Consider the following 22,644-nt stretch of genomic DNA (forward strand, 5'->3'; position numbering starts at 1 on the left):
CTCCCTAGCCTATGTGACGACACAAGCGACATCGAGAATTGCATCGAGACACGTTTTTTGGCATAATTAAACGCACTAACGATTATGCTGCCACCTGCCGCTTTGCAAAAATTACGACCACGTGACATTTTTTTCTTCACCGATTCAGGCGGGTGTTTGCGGCGTTGGCATGAGGCTTCAGTTGTGTGTAACCTGTTATAACGTCTTAATTTTGCGCTCCTCAGAAGCGTTTGTGTACTGCAAGTGTGCGACCTCAACTGAGTGATGACCGCTTGTGTACATTTCTCGTCGTACATAGGAAAGCCTGCTTCACTGCAATGCCGGTAAGCGAGATGGCGAAGTTGAACCATTCCTTTCTTGTCAGTTAAACATTGAATTCACGCGAATCTATACAACGTTACTTAATATCGAGTAATCTAGTAACGTTGATTTTATGCACCCATTTATTTCGCGCGAATGCCTAGTAATATTAGTACCTGCATTCAATACGAATTTTTATTTTTTTCTTATGATAGAAGGGGGGCGTCTACAATCAAGAGAATGCACCGTTGAACTTTGCGCTCGAAAATGGGGCGACAAAGAACGATACACAAGGACGAGCGCTCGTCCTTGTGTATCGTTCTTGGTACCCGTTTGTTTTGCGCAGTTTCATGATGAATCAGTTTTAACTGGGCCGGCTCGCAGTGATGCTTAAGAGAATGCAGTGGCTTAACAGGCTATGTTTCCTCCCATAATAAAAGCAAATTATAATGAATTTGGCGATTATTATTTGCTGCTGTAACGCCATATCTGTAACAACCTACAGTTTATACTGCACTCAAGAAAACATGACGAGTAAGCAAATTTGCAGGATGCACTGCGAATATGAAAACTGCAGTCTGTGTGTGTTTCATATTTCAGTACTTGGTAGTTTTGTGCACAACCGCTCTCATGCTGCTGCACCATTTCTTTTTTTACAATGAACTATGAGTTTCCTGTCCGCAAAAACTGCTTAGTTAAGTGTGTGCAGTGGCAACCTTTGGTTATGTGCAACAAAAGGGTGTGAGGGCACAAAGAGAAAAGCAACTATAGACAAGAGACCTTACCTTTCCTTTATTTCCCACCTGTGGCCTTCTCATCTTGTCGCACAACACCCATTGATAACTCTAAACCAAGAAGCCCAGACCCCTTATGGCTCATGAGCCTGTTGTTATTGAATTTTGTTGTGCAGCGATGGCTGAGAACCCCAAGGTGATCCTTGTGTTCAGCGGAAAAAGAAAGTCTGGAAAGGACTACATAACAGAGACGTTGAGGAAAAGGTGAGCTCACAGTATGCCTTCTCACTGCATGGCTGATGTACAGTAGAGTGCAAAAGTTTGAGGATCAGAGTTGCCACTAAACTTTTTTTCCCTTCTCAGCCTAAGCATAAAGGCTGAAATCAAGCGTACTGCCCACGTGCGCATGCTTGACCAACGCCTACAATTTCACGCTGCACGGCTGCGCTAGAAGGAAATAAGTTTCTTTTTCTGCATATGCCGTGATTTCTACACTTTTGCATTCGACTGTACCTGATGCATAAACAGCAGAATATAACTGAAGGACTAACACGACTGACAAGAGCAGTCGCATGCACAAATGTAACCCGTCCTTGACGTCTTGAAATTAAGATTAAGCAAATTCAAAATTATTCTTAATGTTGTAAGCACAGTCGGATGCATGTGCGCTGACTAGGAGGGCCTCTAGGGCCCGAGCCCTCCCAGAGCCCCCCTACCTCCTACAATGTCATTACCAGAGGTCCGTCACCCATATCATTGGCATTGCAGTTACTTTTGTGCTTGAATGCATAAAACTTTGCTTTGTTAAGAAAGCAACTGGAATGCCAATGCATTTCTCCGCAAAGTTCGGGAATTAATATCTTGAAACTGGTGTCATCCTGAGAATTTATTCCAAGTGTATCTGCCTAGCAAACTCCACGGTTAGAAATTGTAAATTGCAATATGGGCCATGAGGTAATTAGTTAAAAACTGAATTAGTGCATTTTTATTAATTAGTTGATTATGCATTTCAATTTTTTTTTTGCAAATGATGTTCGTCCCTTTGTGTAGGCCAGCTCATGAACTAGAATTGTGCTATCTGCCACAGGCAACCTTTGAAAAATTTGGAAGTGGTCACTGAAACACCCGGTATGTAATTCACTCAGTAACCGAAATGACATCAAGCCGGATTCACTCGAAATCAGAATCAATAGCAGTTATGCACAGCAGAGCTTATACTTGGATAAAAATAAAAAATTAAAAAATGAGAGGCTGCGCTTCTGCCGGAAAGGTGAAGCAGTATTAGTGATAGTGAAGTCAAGACAATTCCACAAAGAAATATTACACCACCAAGATACGCCAGATTCTTGGTGGTGCATGAGGACTCGGACTGTGAAATGGAAGTGCCTCCTACTATGAGGACTTGTAAATGCTAGTATAAGGCCGTCTCACTTCAGGGAACAATTCTTTGAGGTCACACGAAGTTTCTTCAAGTGCAACTGTTACTAAAGGTATATATATATATATATATATATATATATATATATATATATATATATATATATAATATGGGGTTTGGAAAGCTGGTCGAGCTTCAGCCCTCATCCCCCCCCCCCCCCCCCTCGGCAAAATAAGCTTCCCGCCTGGGAATATGGCAGACCTTCAAATACCTGACTGAAATTACTGCAATTGTAAAAAAGAAATATAAAATTTGGTGAAAATTAGGGAAAATTATTAAATGACCTTTTTTGTAGGGCCACTGAAGTAACACTTGCTCTATAGTTACAGCTAGACTGATCTGTACAATGTACAAACAAAAGTGTTGGCTCTCTATAGAGTTGGTACAGCTGGGCACTGTGGGTAGGTTAAAATATCCAGCCGGTTCGACAAGACACGCTCTGCAAGTGCATGTTTGTGTGAACATTTAAATCAATTTTGTACCAAACTATATGCTACCAGAAATGGTAAAATTGTCATTACTACAACTGTAGAACGCTATCAATATTAGTTATTTTACGATAAAACATATAAAGTTGACATATATATTGGCTAACAGGAGAATGGCTCTTTCAAAACGAACCCACAATGCATATTCACAATCTTAAAACAAGTGGAATGTTTAACTTGAAGAACCTATAGAAAAGTTCGCTTTATTTAACTTAAAAGTACATTGCACGTTGCATGCATTTTGGAAGGTGTTAAAATTTATTATATTTGAGAAAATAAAAATGCCAATAACTAGTAGTCAATACCATTGATTACAATTTAAGTTGTCGCAAGTACAAGGGCAAACCAGAAAGTCTTTGCCCCTAGCTTTTATTAGCAAAAATAAGGTACATATATACAGGTCATTACAAATATACGTACTATTCTACATACATTACACTATGTTTCCACATAGTCCCCATACTGGGTCAGGCATTTGTACCACCATAGCACTAAACTTGAGATGCCCCTGAGGTAAAATTTGTCCGGCTGACTGTGGAACCACCGTTGCACTTCACGGCCTTTTGTGAACTCGACAAACCACCACTTCACGCTTCTCAAAGTGAGACGCTTTTCCCTATATGTGGGCTGCATTTCCCTGTAAATTTCGATGGGCGTTTGTCCCTTGCTCCATAGAAAACAAATCACACTTCGTTGCTCGTACACCGGGGACGTGTGAAGTACAAGCACCACCTTCAATAACAGCAGCGCCATGCTGCGGAGCTACCGGCAGATAAAGCCGGGGAAGGTCTACCGTTGGGAATGGATATATTGACTTCACATTTGCTGCCATAATGTGGCTTTAAAAAAAAAGAAAAGATAGGGGAAAAGATTTTCTGATTCGCCTTCATAAATGATGGGGAAGAGACGCTTGAAAACAATACAGTTAAACCTCGATATAATGAAGTTGGTAAGATTGGAAATTTGCTTTGTTATATCGAAATATTGGTATACTTAAATTCGATCTTTTGTACGAGTAACAACATTGGCCTATGGATTTTTCTTAAACGGAAGGGGTCGCAAGATTTTCCAAATCATCGGCTAACCAGAAAAAAATTTGATGAGAAAAATAATTTCATTGAAATTGGGAGTCGGCAACGAAACATATGTTTGCAGTTCGTGTCGACAAGATCTTCACATTGGCGGTACGAAGCGACGCTAGCCACGCTTTCGTGTCCACGCCAAGGTAAATATTGTCCACTCCCCCTCCCGCGGCTGATAATGTCCCCCGCAGTGGGAAGCGAATGCTTCGTCTGCCTCTCTCTTCAAGGCGTCTCCGAAACTCGAGATTACGCAACTTCCAGCAATAAGCATACCGGTACACAGCGCACGATGTCACACCATCTCAGCTCCTTGGTCTTCGCACACAGGGCAGGTTCTCTAAAACAGTGCCCGTATGTGCTCAGCCACGCTGACAGCCAGCCCCTGCCACACCACGGCACACTAGAAAAGGAGAGAGACGACGCACGAAACCTGCCCCCTACTCTTCCTCACGCTCTGGTATGCACTTGATCGCATTACCGCGAGCTCACTCCTCCTTTCCCCTTGCTCGAGCACGCAGGAAGACAGCGCTCATCATGCCACCATACTTCTTGGCTCACCGTGGCACTCTTTCACTTGCACCTAAAGCCTACAGCGCGCTGGGTGCAATAAGATCGTATTGCATTTTACTTGATACGGAATATGACACTGCTCCATTCGAGTGGACCTTGCTCTTGGTGGCACGATTTGAGAGGTGCGTTCACAAACAGCCCCATGTAATTTCACCACTTGACCATCTGCATCAGCAGAAGTTTCCATTTATTGCCTGGATGTTCCTTCGCAGTGGCAGTGAAATTTCGTTATATTGAGGTTCAAAATACACGGTGGTCTATGGACAAAGTTAGGAAAAGTTAAATACTTCGTTATATTGAAGTTCATTATATTGAGGTCTGTATATTATCAATGCCTCTTCTTTTTGCACCTAAACAGCATGAATTCCAACAATCTGGAACACACACACAGAATTTACTATATCATTTTATGGCTGACTCAGTAAGAACAAGCCTCAATCAGGTTACACTAATTAGAGATACTGGTCATTCTGTTATACACACTGGCAGTTCTTCAAATGTAAGCACCTTCCTCAGTGAGCTTTCTCTTTAATGGCCCTGAGACAATGATTATGCGGGCCCTTTAATGGCCCCGCATAATCTGAGACAATGCAGTAAATGCTTGTATGGGTAAATGACTTTAATGAATTTCAGGTCACAGGGTCAAAACGGTGCCAAGGAACATATACAATGGAATGGAACATAAACTCAAGGCATGACACTTAATGCCTCGGAATGCAATGTGCTCAAGTGTAATCAAGTTTAAGCACCATTGGATGTCTTCTCCAATGGCTTTTCTTATCAGACATGACACTTCAAGCCTTACAACGAAAAGTAATAATCCTAAGTCACCACGGAAGCTCCCTCCAAGGGCTTTTTAGTGCCTGACCTGGAATAAATAGCAAACACAAAATTAACATGTCAAAGACACAAACAGCATCTATTTTGAAGTACTGGCAAACAAAGTGTGAAACTTACTTTGGAGAGTAGTAATCTTTAACTTCCTGACGAGTCATGTCAATGACATCTTGAAGAGTGCACTAATAAGTTAAGGAAGAAAAAGAATGAACAAGACATGTTCTTCAGAAACTGCCAATGGCAGCGTTTTGCATTAGTATTTACAAATGAAAGCACACAATTTCAATACTGCGAAAGTGAAGGCTACTGGGGAGAGATAATTATTACATTAACAGGCTCAGCTGTTGACTGTCCCAAATAAATGCTATATTTTGCTCTGTTCCTACTATGCATTATCACAAGTGCCCGTGCTGGTCTAACAGACAGCGTGACTTGATGCATGCTATGTACTTAAAATTTATTTTATATGCCTGCAAATTACTATAAAATAAAAATTAACCCCTTCTGAAGTTGCCTTACATTTTTGCCTGAAAAGCCACAAGGAAAACGACAATACAAGTGAAAGTAGCACTTGTCCTGTCATTCTCGCTTGTGTCGTCATCTTTCTTGCATGTTTAAGGCAAACATTCAATTATTGTTGCCTTATATCCCTGCCACACGGGCACAGAAAATGACATTACCTGGCTAATGCCTTAAACTTTAATGTCACTCGTGGGGTGCCACACGGACATGCTGAATGACATTACAACTTAATGCTATTTGCATCGTAGTGCATTCTCGTAACTCACTTGGCCATCAAATGCATACTCTCGTTCCCAATGTCTCCACATTTTGATGAGACTAAACAGATTGTTAGTGAATAACAATTAATATATTCTTCACTCTCTTAAAAAAATTGCTCTTTCTCACAGCGTAGTGCGTTCTTACAATTATTACAACTCACTTGGTCATTGAATGCGTACTCTCGCTTCCAATGTTCCCGCCGTGGCCGTGGTTACCACATTCTGACGATATTAAGCTAACTTGTAGATAAAGACAACTAATATATTCTTCACTTTTTTAAAAGGAGCTCTTTATTTTCGTAGAGATCAGCAGGCGATCTTGCCACTATGCACAGCTAGAGCACTAACTGTGAGTGCATTAGCCAGGAGAAGCTGTTTGATTGCACGGTGGCAGCTCCTTGCCTTGTTGGCCTGGACAGAACCAAGGTAATGTGGTTTGCCCTCGCTTGGAGATACTCAGATTATTTTCCCATTCTGCCTAATTAGATAATTAGTCGTAATTAATTAATCAACTTCTCAGTTACTGTAATTAGATGAAAAGTGTCAATGAGAAAATTGTACAGCAACACGAAAAACTCCCGATAAAGCTTTCTGTGGCTCAATACATGCTACGTAAGAGTGTTTTTCCAAGCATGAAAGGAGGCGGCTCGTGAATGCATGCAAAGTGCCTCAAGCGGCCAGTCGCCCGCAATTTATGTGTATTTACAGGCTTCTTTCGCTCTCTAAAAAACACTTCATATAGCAGATATTGAGCTACAGAAATCCGTGTTGGGAGTTTTTCATGTTGCTCTACAATTTTCTCCTTGGCACTTTTCATATAATTATAATAAATGACAAGTTGATTATTTAAGCAATATTAATTATGTCATTAGGCAGAATGAAAAAAATAATCTGACTATCTCTAAGCGACAGCACACAGCATTACCTTGGTTCGGTCCAGCTACATGGCATTTGCACACTTTTAAAATTTGGCTCAAGTTACATGAGACACCCTGTAGACACATAGAATTACCCGAATGTTGCTGCCTTGACGCCGCACAAAGCAAATGTCCTCTTCGTTGTCAAACATGGGATGGATACCCATCTTGCTGATGTTGAGCATGTGGTTCCTTGGGTCAGAGCTCTTCCACGGGAATATGTCAATCTCGACAACATACCGCGGCACCAGTCCACCCTGGTTCATGCAGCCGGATTAAGGATAAAGAATCAACTGCACAATGTATGCAAGGAATGGAGTGAATCGAGCAGCTTGTGCAATAGGCTAGTGTGTGTTGGATGTGGCAAGTGTTAGCATGACATATGCAGTGGCTAAAAAGAACACGGAAGAAATCGTTACTTATGTGAAAACGATAAGTAAACACGTCACTTCCATTAAGGGCGCATCGTCTTTCATTTTCTGCAGTATTCATTTAAATATTATGCATGCATCCAAAACAAACATGAGATGTCTAAAAGCAAATATTATATCTTCAGCTTATTTTAGGCCAAGCAATTCCATGTTGAGTTTTCACACACAGAATATTCTTAAAAATCAATCTTGCTCATGCTGCCATACACATAACCTTTTCTCAAAACAATATATAGATGCCGAGGTGGCTTGAGGAGCTTATTTGTCAGGTAACCTCCTACTACTTTTCCCTGAGATCATAAAACTTCTGTATTTAAATTTAAGCACAAGTTTATACAAACATAATTAACCTTTTCCTCCAAACCCCTAACCCTCAAACCAGAAGATGGTGCTTGGCATCAAAGTGTCCTTGAAATTAATAATTTTTGAAATGAAATCATGTAGACTGTGGGGAGCACACGCACTCGTCTTCCCCCGCCTCACTACATCATCGCAGACGTGTTGAGAGCCGGTTTAGACACAGGAGAGGCGCAGCTATGCGCGCACCCTACCCCCCCCCCCCAACTCGTGGGAAGGTATCCGACGGGCGAGGAGGGCATTCCCCTCGCAAAGGTAAAAAGGTATAAAACAGCACCACCGAGGGAGACCCTCTCTCTCTGGTGCCCGACCTCTAACCTGCCAGACTGGATTACCTGCTGCAACCCGTGAGTGCCCTTGTCTGCCTGACTACCCCAGGCAACAAAACAATGCTATTTATTACTTATTGCAGAGAGTACTTCCCTCTGCCAGTGTCCTTTATTTCTTGTAGCAATAAACATTGTTACAGTTGATGCCGCTCGTTGTCTTATTTGTTTAAACTTGACATAGCCGCGAATACATGCGTTACGAGTTGGGGAGTACCACAGAACGACTGCATGTGGCTAGATCTGGAGTTCGCCTTCAGCCCTAGCCGCATGCAGAGCGAACCCCCACAAGACACAAATGGGGCGCTCACATTAACTGCTCATTTGAATTTTTACAATACATGAACAGGTAATTCCAACCACAAACAGGTTACATTTCAACAAGCATACTGCTCAGTCATGTAGCATCAACTAAATGAATGTGGTGTCTGCAGGCTAATTTATTACATGCACCAAAATGCTGCAGCAGGGTATCTCAAGAGCTCAAGGGTGTAGGAACACCGTCTAGAAAAAAACACTGACCACCACATTAACAAATGCACACCAACTTAAGTTCTTCTGAGTGGAGGGAAGCCTCTGGCTGAAATAGTCAATGCACTTAAACAATGCTTTTCAGCAATTTCTATGAAAAATCGTTGTTTGAGAAGCCCCACTCAGTTACGTTGCTTTCGAGTGGATTCTGAGTGCTTGACATTAAGCTTATAGTTCAGAAAATGCTGAGGAGTGTTACTGAATAGCAGGGAATATTTCAGGCAATGGCTTGCACTGTTCTCCATATGACAGAGTCGAGGAGTTCGGGACTGCGCAGGTGACTTCATCTCCTGTCCCTTGCTGTCACTATGTTGCTTTCTTATAAAATTATGCACATATTACCTGCTACATGAGATGGAACAAGAACAAGCTCGTATCAGGCACCAATCTTAAAAATTAAATTATGGGGTTTTACCTACCAAAACCATGATCTGATTATGAGGCATGGCGTAGTCGGTGACTCCGGATTAATTATGACTACCTGGGGTTCTTTAACGTGCACCTAAATCTAAGTACACGGGTGCTTTTGAATTTCCTCATTGAAATGTGGCCACCATGGCCGGGATTTGAGCCCATCACTTCGTACTTAGCAGCGCAACACTAAAGCCACTAAGCAACCACGGCAGGTCCGGGCACCAATATAACAGCAACTTACAACGTTCAGCTGAGCAGTGGCTTCGTTGTCGCACCAGCATGGCCTCGAACACCTCAATTCATGTGGCCTAAACCGCTCCTTGCTGTTCATTTCATGACTGCACAAACAAGAGCACAGGCTTCTCTCAATACAACAGGTCAATATAGCCAGACAAAAAATGTAAGAGTAAACATACTCTAATTAAATGATCTCGGTTATTACGTTGCACTACTAAGGAGTGGCCACCTATTACTGAGACAGGCAACATGGCAAGCTTGACTCATGCTTAAAATGAACAGGCTCCAAGTCTCTTCGGAAAGCACAATGCTGGTCACCCTCGTCCTTTGTGGCGACTGCCACTGTGGGCAAGGGGCCACTCCTCAAACCCTTAACAACATTACCCACCAAGCACTTATGACGCCTCTTGTATTATTTGAGAAAAGTGCCTCTTAAGTTACACAATATCACAAAACATAACTGCCTTGAGTACCACACCTTTGCTTTGTTGGCAATGGAACACCCTCAGATATGACTGGAACAAATCGCAGCTCATACATGTGCTTTGGGACAGGTGGCTTGTACCGCAGCATCAGATTTTCGAGGCTCAAAAGCAAATGGTCTTTCTGCAAGAAAATCACATCAATGACCGCTTGCTATCCTTCACTATAATGCTTGTGGAAAAATATTTATGGCAAAGCAATTACTGGAACCCCCAAAGTGGCCATAGAGAACAAGTTCAGTTAAGTGAGCTCAGATAAAGCACATGCAGAAAATGCCAGATAAGTAGGCCCTGCTTCATCACTGCAGGTGTCACCCTAGTGTTGTACAACTTCTACAAATTTGTAGAATTACCTTTTCATTTCATTTCATTTCATTACCTTAAAGACCCCATTTGGGGTATTACATAAGGGGTGGTTAACGTGTGAACATAAGAAAAGGCAGGTGTTACATTGAAATACAAGTTTCAACAGTTTCTAGAAATTGTGAATGACATGTGATGGCAGCGACATTAATGGGTAGGTCGTTCCAGTCCTTCGCAGCTCGAGGAAAAAATGATAATGAAAAGTGACATGGCTCTAGAATGATGCAGCAGTAAATTATGAAGCAGTTGAGTGAACTGCTGCAATTTCGTCGATTTAATGAAGGAATCACTCGGAGGCTAAAAGCAGTTCTTTAGTGACTTACTTGGTATTCCGTGAGATGGAGACCATTGACATCACCATTGTCAAGGATTCCCAGAAAGACAGTTCCACCTCTTCCGGTGTTCAAGAAGGCACAGATAGTTCTGCAAAATGTCAAATGCAAGATAATGATGTGAAACTGAGGTAAACCAGTAGTATTCAAATGTCTTATAACGAAGAATAGGGCAAGCACCGCTATACTGAAAAACACTGAATATTTAATTTGTGCTTATCCAATTTATGTGTTTGTCACAGTATACAGGTATTTTATCATAGCTTCGTTGGATGACGGGTTCGCATTTCGCTCTGATTTAACTACATGCACACAATATCTCATACACCCAATACTTAATGACTCAATTTAAGTTTCGGCCAATTGTTGTTAACGAAGAGCACACTGAAGCAAGAACACAGCCGGTAAAGCGCTATAAATTACTGTGCTTCTGCGCTGCTACTTTCGCATTGCGTTGCAAGCAAAAATTATCTTGGAAATGAGATCCTGTATTTTGTTTCCTTAATAGAGGGCGCACGGCTGTACTAAAGAAAGGAAAGAAGGAAACTCACTAGGCAACGTTATAGCACCCTGTTGCGACACTGAATATTAAAGAATTATCGAAGTCGTTACAGCGCCTGCACTGCCAACTAATCTGCAAATATCAGTATTTAACGTACGTCGCACATCATTGTTCTTGTGCTGAAGCAATAAACTTCGCCAATTTCCGTTTTAGTATACGTCGCCCTTCATACTCGCCACTGGACTGAAGTGCCCGCACCATTTGACAACTCACTAGCGTTCCCCGCTAACACGGCGTGCTGCAATTTCGTCCTTGGACCAGCGTCGTAAGAAAACATTAATGCTTGCGTTTCTTTAATCGTTTATGGAATTGTGGAGTGCAGTATTTTCTCTGAGTCGTTTAACAGTTTCTACAATAAGTTAGCAATACCAAACAAGCGTCGCTCTCTAGCTGCAACAGTTTGGTATGTACTACCTAGAGATGGTCTGGCGAGTGTGCTGGTCCTTGCACGCCTGCGACAGCTCTTCGATGGACATATCCTTGTGAGCCTTGAATTCTGTGCGCTGATCTTCCTCCATGAGGACGTGCTCGCCGAACTTGTAGAAGTTTCGCTTAGCAGCGACGGTGGCGTCCGCGTCATCCGCTCGTTCGGCAACATTCTTTCCGCCGTCTTGCATCGTAATTTCACTCTGGCGCGTTGTCCAGATGTGACGGATCGCTTGGCGCTAGCGCTCGAGTTTCAATAAATCACAGTTCTACAGAAAACGTTTTGATTTCCCCGGTTCACAGGCAGTGATTGTCGCGCGACCACGTGCTTTTCTTGACGGCAAATACTAACAAAAAGGCCAGCACAGATTACCGTGATGATGATGACTATCCATCATATCTCTTGAAAGCTGCGTCCTAAATTTGAGACCGCTGTCCTGTGGTCGCTGTTCTTTTATATATATATATATATATATATATATATATATATATATATATATATATATATATATATATATATATATATATATATATATATATATAATGTGTGTGTGTGTGATCTTTCATAGATTATTGTACATCAGCAAGCATAGCTTTGAGCTTCATTTAAATAAATTGTGTTAGATGAGCGCGTGATGCCCTGCTTGTATTTCGATTTTTCATTTTTTTGCAATGAATTAACCTTCCAATTATAAAAAAAAATACTCTGCAAGTGTCACAGCGCTCTACATAATCTATCATAGCTTTTATTTCTACGAAGCAATTTGTTACATTATTCACAAGTTGTATTGACTTGCTCTTGTTCCTGCTGTCGCTGCGGTTGCCTCGTGCATGAAACTGAATTTAATTTTGAGTAACACAAATATATATATTGCTACGGGGGAGGTTCTTCACAGGCCATTCCGGCTGGTGGCGGTAGCAGCCAGTCACTCAGAATAAAGCCTTTAACTCGGAAGAGCGCTCCTCTTTCGCGCTTCTGTAGAAAGGAATTTCCATGTTGAAAATAAAAATACTACATTGAATTTCTTTCTCTATGATACTACTGGCGAACGGAGGCCTCGGGAGAGCACCAGATATATGGATCTTCAGGGTAACCAAGGGGGAGGGCGTGTATCACACCAGTGGCATGCCAGTGCTCTGTGCTAGTTGGGGCCGCCAAGGCTCGCCTTGGCGGCCCCAACTACGCACTATGCACCAGTACCACGCACCACTCCGGGTTCCAGCTTTGATGTCTTGGAGGGTCCGCGAAAGTATACTAAATAATGACACATTAATTGTTCACTTGCGCTGGCAGCGCGAATTTTTTAATTGCCAAACCACATTTCTCAACCTTTATAAGTATTGCGACATGTCATTTTACGTGCGAGAATGGCGTGCGTGGTGGAGTACGTTCTACAACCTCCTAAATTTGTGTCAGTACCCCAATTTCTTACTTGTGTTTGCTACTAGGAAGACTAGTGTAGACTCCCTGTTACACATACCAGGGCCCGGGTGATATTGCGCTGTATTCAAGGACCAGTTTCCGTGTTCTGGAACACGATGGTGCCCACGGTGGTACCACCGTGGTTCTTACACAGTGCCGCCATTACAGAATCCGAAACTATGGCGGAATTCTACCATGTCCAGAATAGCACTTCGGGTGAACCCAGCAGAAATGGAAACCCACTGCAATCTTTGCTTCTTCGCCAGCACAGTGACGCATCAGACAAGTAGACTGTATTTCGCTATGACTTCTTAACAACAATGCGAAGCAACAGCTTGCATGCATTATATATATGCTACGACGACGTGGCTACAACCAAGTTTCTAGAAGATTGAGCGCATATGTGAAAATCGTGACAACTCGCTCGAAAAACGTGCGTCTCCCTGATGTATGACGCAGAGCTTACAGGAGGAAACACACAAAATGTTTAGCGATCGTTTATTTAACTCTGACGCAGTCAAAGTCTTAAATCAATTCTTCGATCGAATAATCCATGCAAACTCTGCAGATAGAGCTCGCGCTAGCTCAGTTCATGCAGCCTCTCCACCATTCCTGTAAACGAAATCTCTCTCTCTCTCTCTGTGTGTGCGTGTGTGCTATGACAAGTGCGTTTTTCTTCCTGCAGGATTGGAGATGACAAGTGCGCAATACTGCGCCTTTCGGAACCAATAAAAGAGGCATATGCAAAGGTAAGGTGAAGCTTGCTGTTGTGAGCAGCATGCATTGAATTCTGGGGTTTCACGTGCCAAAGCTACGATATAATTATGAAGCACGCCATAGTGGCGGACTCCAGATCAGCTTTTAGCACCTGTAGTTCTTTAAACCAGCATGCATGTGAACAGTAAAGTGCAATTTTAATTTTGGACGGTACTAAAGTTTAATACCATCATATGAGAGCACTCATACTCTACAGGAAATTTGCACCCTTTGGGGCTTATCTTGTCCCCAATAATACTCTTCAAAAAATTTACATCCTTTGGGGATTATCTTGTTCCACACCAACATTCCTCATCTGTCTTTCACACATTTTCTTAACGCTGCGAGCCCGGTACTTCCAAGTCGCAAACCGCTTGCGTGATATCAGCGTGGCGCCGAGTTTTCAAGAAAGGTAACACAAGCAAGGCACATGGCGATTACACTTTTTTCTCCAAACAATTATCGTCATCTGTCTTGCCCGCATTTCCTTTCTTTAATGCTGCGAGCCCGGTACTTCCTAGTCACAAAGGCTTGCACGTTATCAGGTGGACACATCATCATAGGCGCCGACTAAGAGGGAGGCTCTGGGGCCCGAGCCCCTTTCTGGCGATGCCAAAGCTACCCCCCCATCTCCTTACGTGGTATTGACAGACTTTTGTCAACCACATTATTTCAGGTTTCTTTTGACTTGCCTCGACCTTTTCACTTAAAATGTTATTATCGCTAATAGCTTACATTGCTGGCGCGTACATGCACGAATTTTAATTCACACTTTGCTTTATTTCTGCTAATCCTGACAATAGAACAAGCGCATAGAAATACCAGCAGCGGCTGTCTCATCCTTATTTTCTCACTTCAACATTGTTCTACTGTACATTTTCACTGCAAACACCGTGCACATACACAATATATTCAAATATATGCGCAGGGAAAGGTTTATTATATTTTGAAAGAGTAGAAGGTAGCCAATTAACAATTATTTCTAAAGGTATGGATAGCTTATGCCTAGAGAATAAATATGTTGCTGTACGTATCACCTCGCTTCAAATTCCCTTGCGTGCTTTTTTGACCATAAAAAAAAACCTGTAGACTTTAGTGACCCCTTTGGTAGGGTCTTTTATCAACGGCGTGTGTAATGCACGTGAATGATATGTGTCTCAGTCTCGCTTCTCTTTCCAGTAAGCAAAGCTAACGACTCATTAAAAAAATACTTCTAATAATTTACAACATTTATTAGGGATTGAAACATCTTCAATTGCATGCAGTGGTCATAAATATATACAGGGTGTTCCAATTAGCTATCATGCACCAAGATTAAAAAGAAAGCACTGTGTCACTCGAAGAAAACCCAGTGCATATTGTTTCCTGTACAGTGGAGTAGCTGCCAGTTATTTTTCGTTACTGAGATTTGTTAGGTAATTGTAATTATCTAATTCGAGACGTACTAGCATAATTAAAATGTCAATGAGGTATAATATGTAGGCACAGCCAAGGGACATCTAACTGCACTATTTTCAGCAACGTACTGATTGCGTACTATTTTTTTCCTACTGATAAATACACCCTGTGAAATATGGCGAATACCACTTGACTGCGCTCCTACCCACATCATTAAGCAGCGCCCTTGAACAGGCCCCTTTTAAGTTAGGCAGAGCCAAATGAAGGAAATAAAAAAATCACTGCCCAAGCACCCCGTAGGGATGGTTAACCAGCGAAGCTGACACGTGCAGCCTTCGTGTTTGTCACTGCGTTTATCTCGACGGTTCATTAAATGACGGCTTGGTAAGCTGCCGAATACTCGGTATGCAGCAGCTGCCTGTGCCCGGGCTACAGCATTGGGATGGTGTAGGCAAGCTCGTTTCCGGTTCTGCTCGCGGTATTGCTGATCGAAAGCTGCCTGCTCCTTAGGAGTATGTATGACGCGTCGCCTACACTTGTCGGAGCCGGAGAGAACCTGCTGCGCCCGCTCGGCTGCGACAGAGAGCCGCGACATCACTACTGGTGCAGCCAATTGTGTGCCTCTCTTTTGCATTTTTTTTTTGTGCATTCACATAGGGTTGCATCAGAGGAGTTTTCGGCGTACATGTGACAGACGGATGGACGGACGAACAAATCGGCTAGCCATATACAGCTTAGCTGTAAAACATCGTGATCGAGCTAGTGCCTTATCTACCGTGCCTCGGCCAAATAACACGTCGCGTTTGGTGTTAGTTGGAAACAAGCTGTGATAGCTGTTGTCTTGGCGTAGATAAAGTGCACGGATGGTGCTTTCTTTTTTTGGGGGGGGGGGGCTGCAGTTTCCGAAGCAGTATTAGTGATAACTAAGTATGCGACAATTACACGAAGGATAATTACACAACCGAGAGGGCTCGGTTCAGCTACTTGCGTTAACGTACATCGAACTATAGCTCACTGTAATCAAACTCGGCGCAGATCAAGCATTGCTACGCACCATTCAAGCGCGCTTATCTTCGATCCCGTACACACATACGCTTCCATTGCACACTATGTGTCTGCCCGCAGTGCAGGTTAACTTCGGTTTTGCACCCTTTGAGGCTTAAGTTCTACCAGTAATTGTCCCTTGTTTTCATAAGTGGCATTTTGAGTGAATTGGTAGATCCTATTATGTAAGGGGCTGCCAGAAAACGGGAAGGACATAGAAAACGTTAGGAAGACACAATCTACTAGCAACCTACATTCCTTGTTTGTTTTCCTAGCGTCTTTTTTGGGGTTTCTTCCCCTTTGCTGGCCTGTGTGTGCTGAATTGTCCCATGCAATGGTTCAAATTATTGTTAGGAGGCGTGTAGGATGGCGGACATTATCTGAAGCGTATGGCGGACTTCGTATGGCGGACATTATCTGAAGCGACTCCTAGTCCGTCAAGAGTCCAGCTGGCTTCCTGGTTGTGGTTACGACTTGGAGTCAATCTGACTGGATCGCAATGGGCCACATATTCCCCTTACGTGGTGCAGGAGCACAACCTCGACTACAATCGACTCCTCGACTCGTCCGACTACAAGGAGCTGTACCGCGCCAAGATGGTTGCATGGGGCGAAGAGAAACGCAACCAGGACTTGTCCTTCTTCTGCCGCCTGGCAGTCAAGAAGAGGGGCCGGCCCGAGTTTCCTGTGTGGATGGTGAGCGATGCACGGCGGGAGAGCGACATTGAGTACTTCCGGGAGACCTTCACCTGCCCCACATTTACTGTCCGGGTCAGAGCGCATGAAGGCACACGCCGAGACCGCGGATGGGTGCAGACCCCAGGTGAGAGCTTCCGAGCTGATCCATGCACAGATCTCTCCTCCGTGTGGCAATATGCCAACTTGAATGCCCATACATTCCGTTTCACATGTGTACGTGCGTGGTTTATAGATAAAAACTTTCCCTCGTAAATGCGAATCAATCACTGAAAATTGGACAACTTTTTTCGTTAGCAGGGGCAAAGTATTTCTCATATTTTTTAAACAAGTTTCAAGTGTCTCCTAGATGTGGGCCATTATATGTTGGGCCCTTGCGAAGAAGCATCCTTGAAAGCTTGAGGTCATTTCCCTCCAGGACAGTGCACCCTGCCTTATGAGCAGGCTGTTTCGTGGAAGCAATAAAGACTTGTGGGATTGAACTGTTGCCATGCCTGCCTTAATTGCCAGACCTTGTAATGTATGGCAGACCATCACCTATTTCCCACAATGAAAAAAAAAAATGCCTTAAAGAAAGACATTTTCTAATGGACAGTGGTGATGTCCACTGTCAGTGAGTGGTGCAAAGATAAATTTTTTTGAGGTTGGCTAAACTGGAGCACAAGGAAAATGTGTAAAAATGCTTGAGGTCCATGTCTAAACAAAGTGGCTAGTAGAGCTGATTAGCGTTCATGTTGAACACGTCCTGAAGCACACCAGCACACACACAAAAGATTACAGAAAAGCAGGCAGGACAGTGCTTCATGCGACTGAAACTTTTTTTGGAACATGAAGACTGTATAGGTGCCAGCCTATAGGTTTGACATTTTCCTTAACCTTTGGTTTGGGTGTCAGTGCGCTTCAATACCTGTTCAACATGAACCATATCCAAAGAATGTGAAGTTTCAGCAGCCTCAGGCAAGCACATCTCATTAATCTAATTTTTGTATCTCTCTTATGCTAGAAAAGAGGCTTCCCAGCAATTGGTTGTCTTATGTACTGGCTGGCTTCAATTATGAACTACAGTAGTAGTATTAAACTTTGTTTCCTGAATTAATCTCAACTGGAATGTTAATTACTTAATTTTAGTTAATGTCTCCATTATTGGTCTACATAACAGATTCTAACATCTGCCACCTCTAATGCTATGTTGCCTCCCTAAAAATCGCCTCCAAATTTCTGCTGTGCTTGCTTGTACACCTGGTACATAGTCTTCGACGAGCCATGTGACAGATTCTTTTCGACAGGTATCGATGATGCCACAACTGAATGTGGGCTCGACCATGTGGACAACTGGGATTTTGTGATAAACAACAACGATGACGACAACTTGGAAGGCCAACTTGAATCTGTTCTTCAAGCTGTGCACGAGCACTGTTCATGATGTGCCAATGGCTTTCTTCAAGACTGCATTTCCTGCCTGTGCCAAGCCTCATTAACATAACCAGATCTATATTGCTCACTACAATCAGCTTCTGCATTCATATCGATGTTCAACGAAGCATTCCAAGCATTTGCGAAGGCAATCAATATATTGAAAGTTGAGCTTCGGGGGGTCTATTCTACCCAACTGTATAACTGTTTCCAGTTGTTTTCCTGTTATTAAACATGTTTAAACACCACTGATCATGGATACCATTCATTGTCCGATAAATTACACTGGTAAAGAGTGCAGAAAATGATACAGGTGCAATACTATAGCACATCTGCAGGCTTGGAGTGATGCCTGACCCCGTCAAAAGATGCCGAGAGCATGTGCGGCTATACCAAACCAGGTACAACCAAATTAGGAAGGCCCACTTAGCTTCAACAAAGACACTCTCTCACCAGAACAGGAACTAGCCTCCCTAGTGCAGTATTTCGGCCACTACCTCCCAGACGATTCCTGCAATACCCATTGGCCCTCAGTCCCCAGCAGCTGCGGAGCACCTGACCAAGGTGGCGGTCAGACCTGTAACGCAGCAGAGGGTGCCAAGAATCTCTGGGTCTGGACAGGCTACCAATGAAAACTGACCCTGTCAACTTTTAATTACCGAACTCTGTCGAGTGAGGCTAGCTTAGCAGGACTCTTTGAGGAACTATCAGACATTGTTTGGGATATCATCGGCCTTAGTGAGATTAGAACTGGCGAGGCCTATACATTGCTGAATAACGACCATGTCCTCTGCTATAGAGGTCTGCCAGATAAGAAGCAATACGGGGTAGGATTCCTAATCCATAAGGACATAGCGGGCAACATTGACGAATTCTACAGCATTAATGAGAGGGTAGCTGTAGTCGTAATCAAACTTAATAAGAGGTATAGATTAAAGGTAGTACAAGCCTACGCTCCAATGATGATGAAGTATATCAGTCTTATGAAGATGTTGAATTAGCAATGAGAAAAGTACAAACTCAGTACTATACTACCGTAGTAATGGGCGACTTCAATGCAAAAGTGGGGGAAAAGGCAGGCTGGTGAACAAGCAATTGGCAATTACAGCATTGATTCTAGGAACGCTAGAGAGATGCTGGTAGAATTCGCTGAAAGGAATAAGCTTCGAATAATGAACATCTTTTTCAGGAAGCGTAGCAACAGAAAGTGGACATGGAAAAGACCTAATGGTGAAACAAGAAATGAAATTGACTTCAGACTTTCTGCTGATCCCAGCATAGTGCAGGATGTAGAAGCGATAGGGTAAAGTGCAGTGATCATAGGTTAATGAGGGCTAGGATTCACATAAATTTGAAGAGAGAATGAGTAAAATTGGTCAAGAAGAAACAGGTCAACCTAGAAGCAGTAAGGGTAAAAGCTGGCACTTGCAAACAAATATGCAGCCATGGAACCGATACATGAGGATGACAGAGATAATGAATGAAGCCATAACTAGGCTGGCTGCAGAGGCAGCAATTGAAGTGGGAGGCAGGGCAACTAGGCAACCAGTAGGCAAGCTCTCCCAAGTAACAAAGGACCTAATAAAGAAACAACAAAAATGAAAGTGTCCACCTCGAGAGATAAGACAGAATTCGCGGAACTGTCAAAACTGATCAACAAGGTGAAAATAAGTGATATTCAAAACTATAATGTGAGAAAGACTGAAGCCATAAAAAATGGATGCAGCGTGGAATCAGAATGAAACTTCGCATAGGACAAACCAAGATGTATGCACTAAAAGATAAGCAGGGTAATATATCATCAGCAATCTCGAAGATATAGTAATAGAAGCGAAGAATTCTATACTGACCTGTACAGTACCCAGAAGAGTCGGGATACCTCCATTAGAAACAGTAATGAACAAAATACAGAAACTCCTCCTATAACTAGCGATGAGGTCAGAAGGGCCTTACAAGACACGAAATGAGGAAGAGCGGCAGGAGAAGATTAAATAACAGTCGATTTAATCAACGATGGAGGAGGCATAATGCAGTTGTCTATCGACTGCAAGGGTCCCAGAAAACTGGAAGAATGCACACATTATACTATAATCCACAAAAAGAGAGACAATATAAAGTTGAAAAATTATAAGCCCATTAGCTTACTCCCAGTATTTTATAATTTACCAAAATAATCTCCAAGAGAATAAGGGCAACACTGAACTTTAGTCAACCAAGGGAACAGGCTGGCTTCAGGAAGGGATACTCTACAATAGATCACATCCATGTCATTAATCAGGTTATCGACAAATCCGCAGAGTACAATAAGCCTCTCTATATGGCTTTCATAGATTACAAAAAGGCATTTGATTCAGTAGAGATATCAGCAGTCACAGAGGCATTACGTAATCAGGGAGCACAGAATGCTTCCATAAATACCTTGGACAATATCTACAGAGGTTCTACAGCTACCTTAATTTTACACAAGAAAAGCATGAAGATACCTGTAAAGAAAGGGATCAGACAGGGAGACACAATCTCTCCAATGCTATTCACTGCGTGTTTGGAAGAATTATTCAAGCTATTAAACTGGGAAGGCTTGGGAGTAAGGATCAACGGCAAATATTCCAGCAACGTTTGGTTTGCCAATGACATTGTTCTATTCAGCAACAATGCAGGAGAGTTACAACAAATGATTGAGGACCTTAACAAAGAGAGTGCAAGAGTGGGGTTGAATATTAATATGCAGAGGACAATGGTAATGATGAATAGCCAGGCAAGGGAACAAGAGTTCACGATCGCCAGTCAGCCTCTAGAGTCTGTGAGGGAGTATGTTTACCTAGGTAAATCACAGGGAACCCTGATCATGAGAAGGAAATTCATAGAAGAATAAAAATGGGTTGGATCGCATACGGCAGATATTGTAAGCTCCTGACCGGAAGCTTACCATTATCATTGAAAAGGAAGGTGTACAATCAGTGCATTTTACCAGTGGTGACATATGGGGCAGAGACTTGGAGAATGACAAAGAAGCTAGAGAACAATTTAAGGACCGGCAAAGAGCAATGGAACGAAGATTGCTAGGCATAACGTTCTGAGACAGAAAGAGAGTGGTTTGGATCAGAGAGCAAACAGGTATAAACGATATTCTAATTGACATCAAGAGAAAAAAATGGAGCTGCACCAGTCATGTAATGCGTCAGTTGGATACCTGTTCGACCATTAGGGTTACAGAATGGTTACCAAGAGAAGGGAAACGCAGTCCAGGATGGCAGAAGACTAGGTGGAGCGATGAAATTAGGAAATTTGAGGGCGCTAGTTGGAATCGGTTGGCGCAGGACAGGGGTAATTGGAGATCGCAGGGAGAGGCCTCCGTCCTATAGTGGACATAAAACAAGCTGATGATGATAACTATAAATATTGCTGTACACCGAAATGAAACCAAATGTGCAAGACTTGCCTATACTATCAATTGAAAGGCAAGTTTAATAGTCTCGAACCAAAGATGTACATAGGAAAGAATCCTGCGCACTTGTCACAAAACCTTGAAAGACAAATTTTTGGAGCAATATGTGCAAAGTTCACATTGCACTGATCACGATGCCATTGTGTAGGATTATTCTTAATCATTTGACTATCGTTTCAATAGTACTGTTATCAAAATGGCCATTCCAGGTTAGGGTGGGAAATGGGCTAGAGCCTTCTTTTCTATTTTCACCCTGCCATCATCATTAGTTTGTCATTTTTACTGGTTCTTGGGACCCAATGCCTTGATCATTCTTTGTGCAATGGGCACACACAAACATCAGTATAGACAGACACACTAAGGTAACAGAGAATGTGACTTTAATCAACAATGTTCTACATCACCTCTAAATTAAATTAACAAGTGTAGCCACTTCATTTGTTCCCTGAAGTAACAGACAAACACATCACATGTTTATGTAAGAAATAAAAAAGAACCAACACACAGTCCGCCTGATGTATGTACATAAGAAGCGAGCCAGCCTGCTAGACGCTAGAAGATGTGCAATGGCAGTAGTTTCAATGTTTTTCAGCAGACAAGGCCCCATTAGCGACGTGTCTTGTCCTGGCATTTACAGTGCAGCCTTTGCACTTCGCAGGCAGACAGTAAAAAACTTGGGGCCGGACCAAATGCTACCGAGGTTCTCTCTTCCCACCCTGCAATAATAAAAAAGGAGAACACACATTCATAAGCAGATAGTACTGTAACGCAGACAAGATAATACATGATCATTGTTTCTATGCCTTCAAGAAAATAAGGTTAGTAAAATATCATGTTTGAACAGGTGTAAGAGCACTTAGA

At 42.6% G+C, this 22,644-nt stretch overlaps 3 protein-coding genes across 3 annotated transcripts in view; 1 reads left to right on the forward strand and 2 right to left on the reverse strand.

The window, feature by feature from the left end:
- The first annotated feature begins 128 nt into the window (after window positions 1-128).
- Pmvk (Phosphomevalonate kinase) lies at window positions 129-18,590 on the forward strand. The gene is made up of 5 exons (XM_065441602.2): window positions 129-323; window positions 1,211-1,298; window positions 13,718-13,781; window positions 16,761-17,052; window positions 18,212-18,590. Exons 2-5 carry the CDS (start codon window positions 1,213-1,215, stop codon window positions 18,346-18,348), a joined length of 579 nt encoding a protein of 192 aa, XP_065297674.2. The 5' UTR covers window positions 129-323; window positions 1,211-1,212; the 3' UTR covers window positions 18,349-18,590.
- LOC135909613 (schlafen-like protein 2) lies at window positions 5,214-11,991 on the reverse strand. The gene is made up of 7 exons (XM_065441601.2): window positions 11,598-11,991; window positions 10,613-10,712; window positions 9,923-10,050; window positions 9,449-9,545; window positions 7,244-7,405; window positions 5,570-5,631; window positions 5,214-5,480 (listed from the first exon to the last, which is right to left on the reverse strand). The coding sequence occupies exons 1-7, from the start codon at window positions 11,798-11,800 to the stop codon at window positions 5,435-5,437; spliced, it is 798 nt and encodes a 265-aa protein (XP_065297673.2). The 5' UTR covers window positions 11,801-11,991; the 3' UTR covers window positions 5,214-5,434.
- Window positions 18,591-22,146: 3,556 nt separating the features above from the next.
- The window catches only part of LOC135909610 (G kinase-anchoring protein 1-like), a 37,930-nt gene continuing 37,432 nt past the window's right edge, over window positions 22,147-22,644 (reverse strand). Inside the window, exon 10 of the mRNA XM_065441598.2 lies at window positions 22,147-22,499. Within this exon, the coding sequence (XP_065297670.1) occupies window positions 22,476-22,499 (24 nt within the window). The 3' untranslated portion in view covers window positions 22,147-22,475. The remainder of the gene's footprint in view (window positions 22,500-22,644) is intronic.

Source organism: Dermacentor albipictus, chromosome 1, assembly GCF_038994185.2.
Source record: "Dermacentor albipictus isolate Rhodes 1998 colony chromosome 1, USDA_Dalb.pri_finalv2, whole genome shotgun sequence".
Lineage (NCBI taxonomy): Eukaryota > Metazoa > Arthropoda > Arachnida > Ixodida > Ixodidae > Dermacentor > Dermacentor albipictus.

Bases quoted from the DNA above. Each gene is read 5' to 3' on its own strand.
- LOC135909613 (XM_065441601.2), bottom strand. From the start codon at position 11,800: ATGCAAGACGGCGGAAAGAATGTTGCCGAACGAGCGGATGACGCGGAC. The intron at 10,713-11,597 runs GTAGTACATACC...GACATTTTGCAG, and splicing joins ACTCGCCAGACCATCTCTAG to AACTATCTGTGCCTTCTTGA. The intron at 5,632-7,243 runs GTAATTCTATGT...TTAACTTATTAG, and splicing joins GTCAAGGCAGCAACATTCGG to TGCACTCTTCAAGATGTCAT.
- Pmvk (XM_065441602.2), top strand. From the start codon at position 1,213: ATGGCTGAGAACCCCAAGGTGATCCTTGTGTTCAGCGGAAAAAGAAAG. The intron at 1,299-13,717 runs GTGAGCTCACAG...TTCTTCCTGCAG, and splicing joins ACAGAGACGTTGAGGAAAAG to GATTGGAGATGACAAGTGCG. The intron at 13,782-16,760 runs GTAAGGTGAAGC...TACGTGGTGCAG, and splicing joins TAAAAGAGGCATATGCAAAG to GAGCACAACCTCGACTACAA.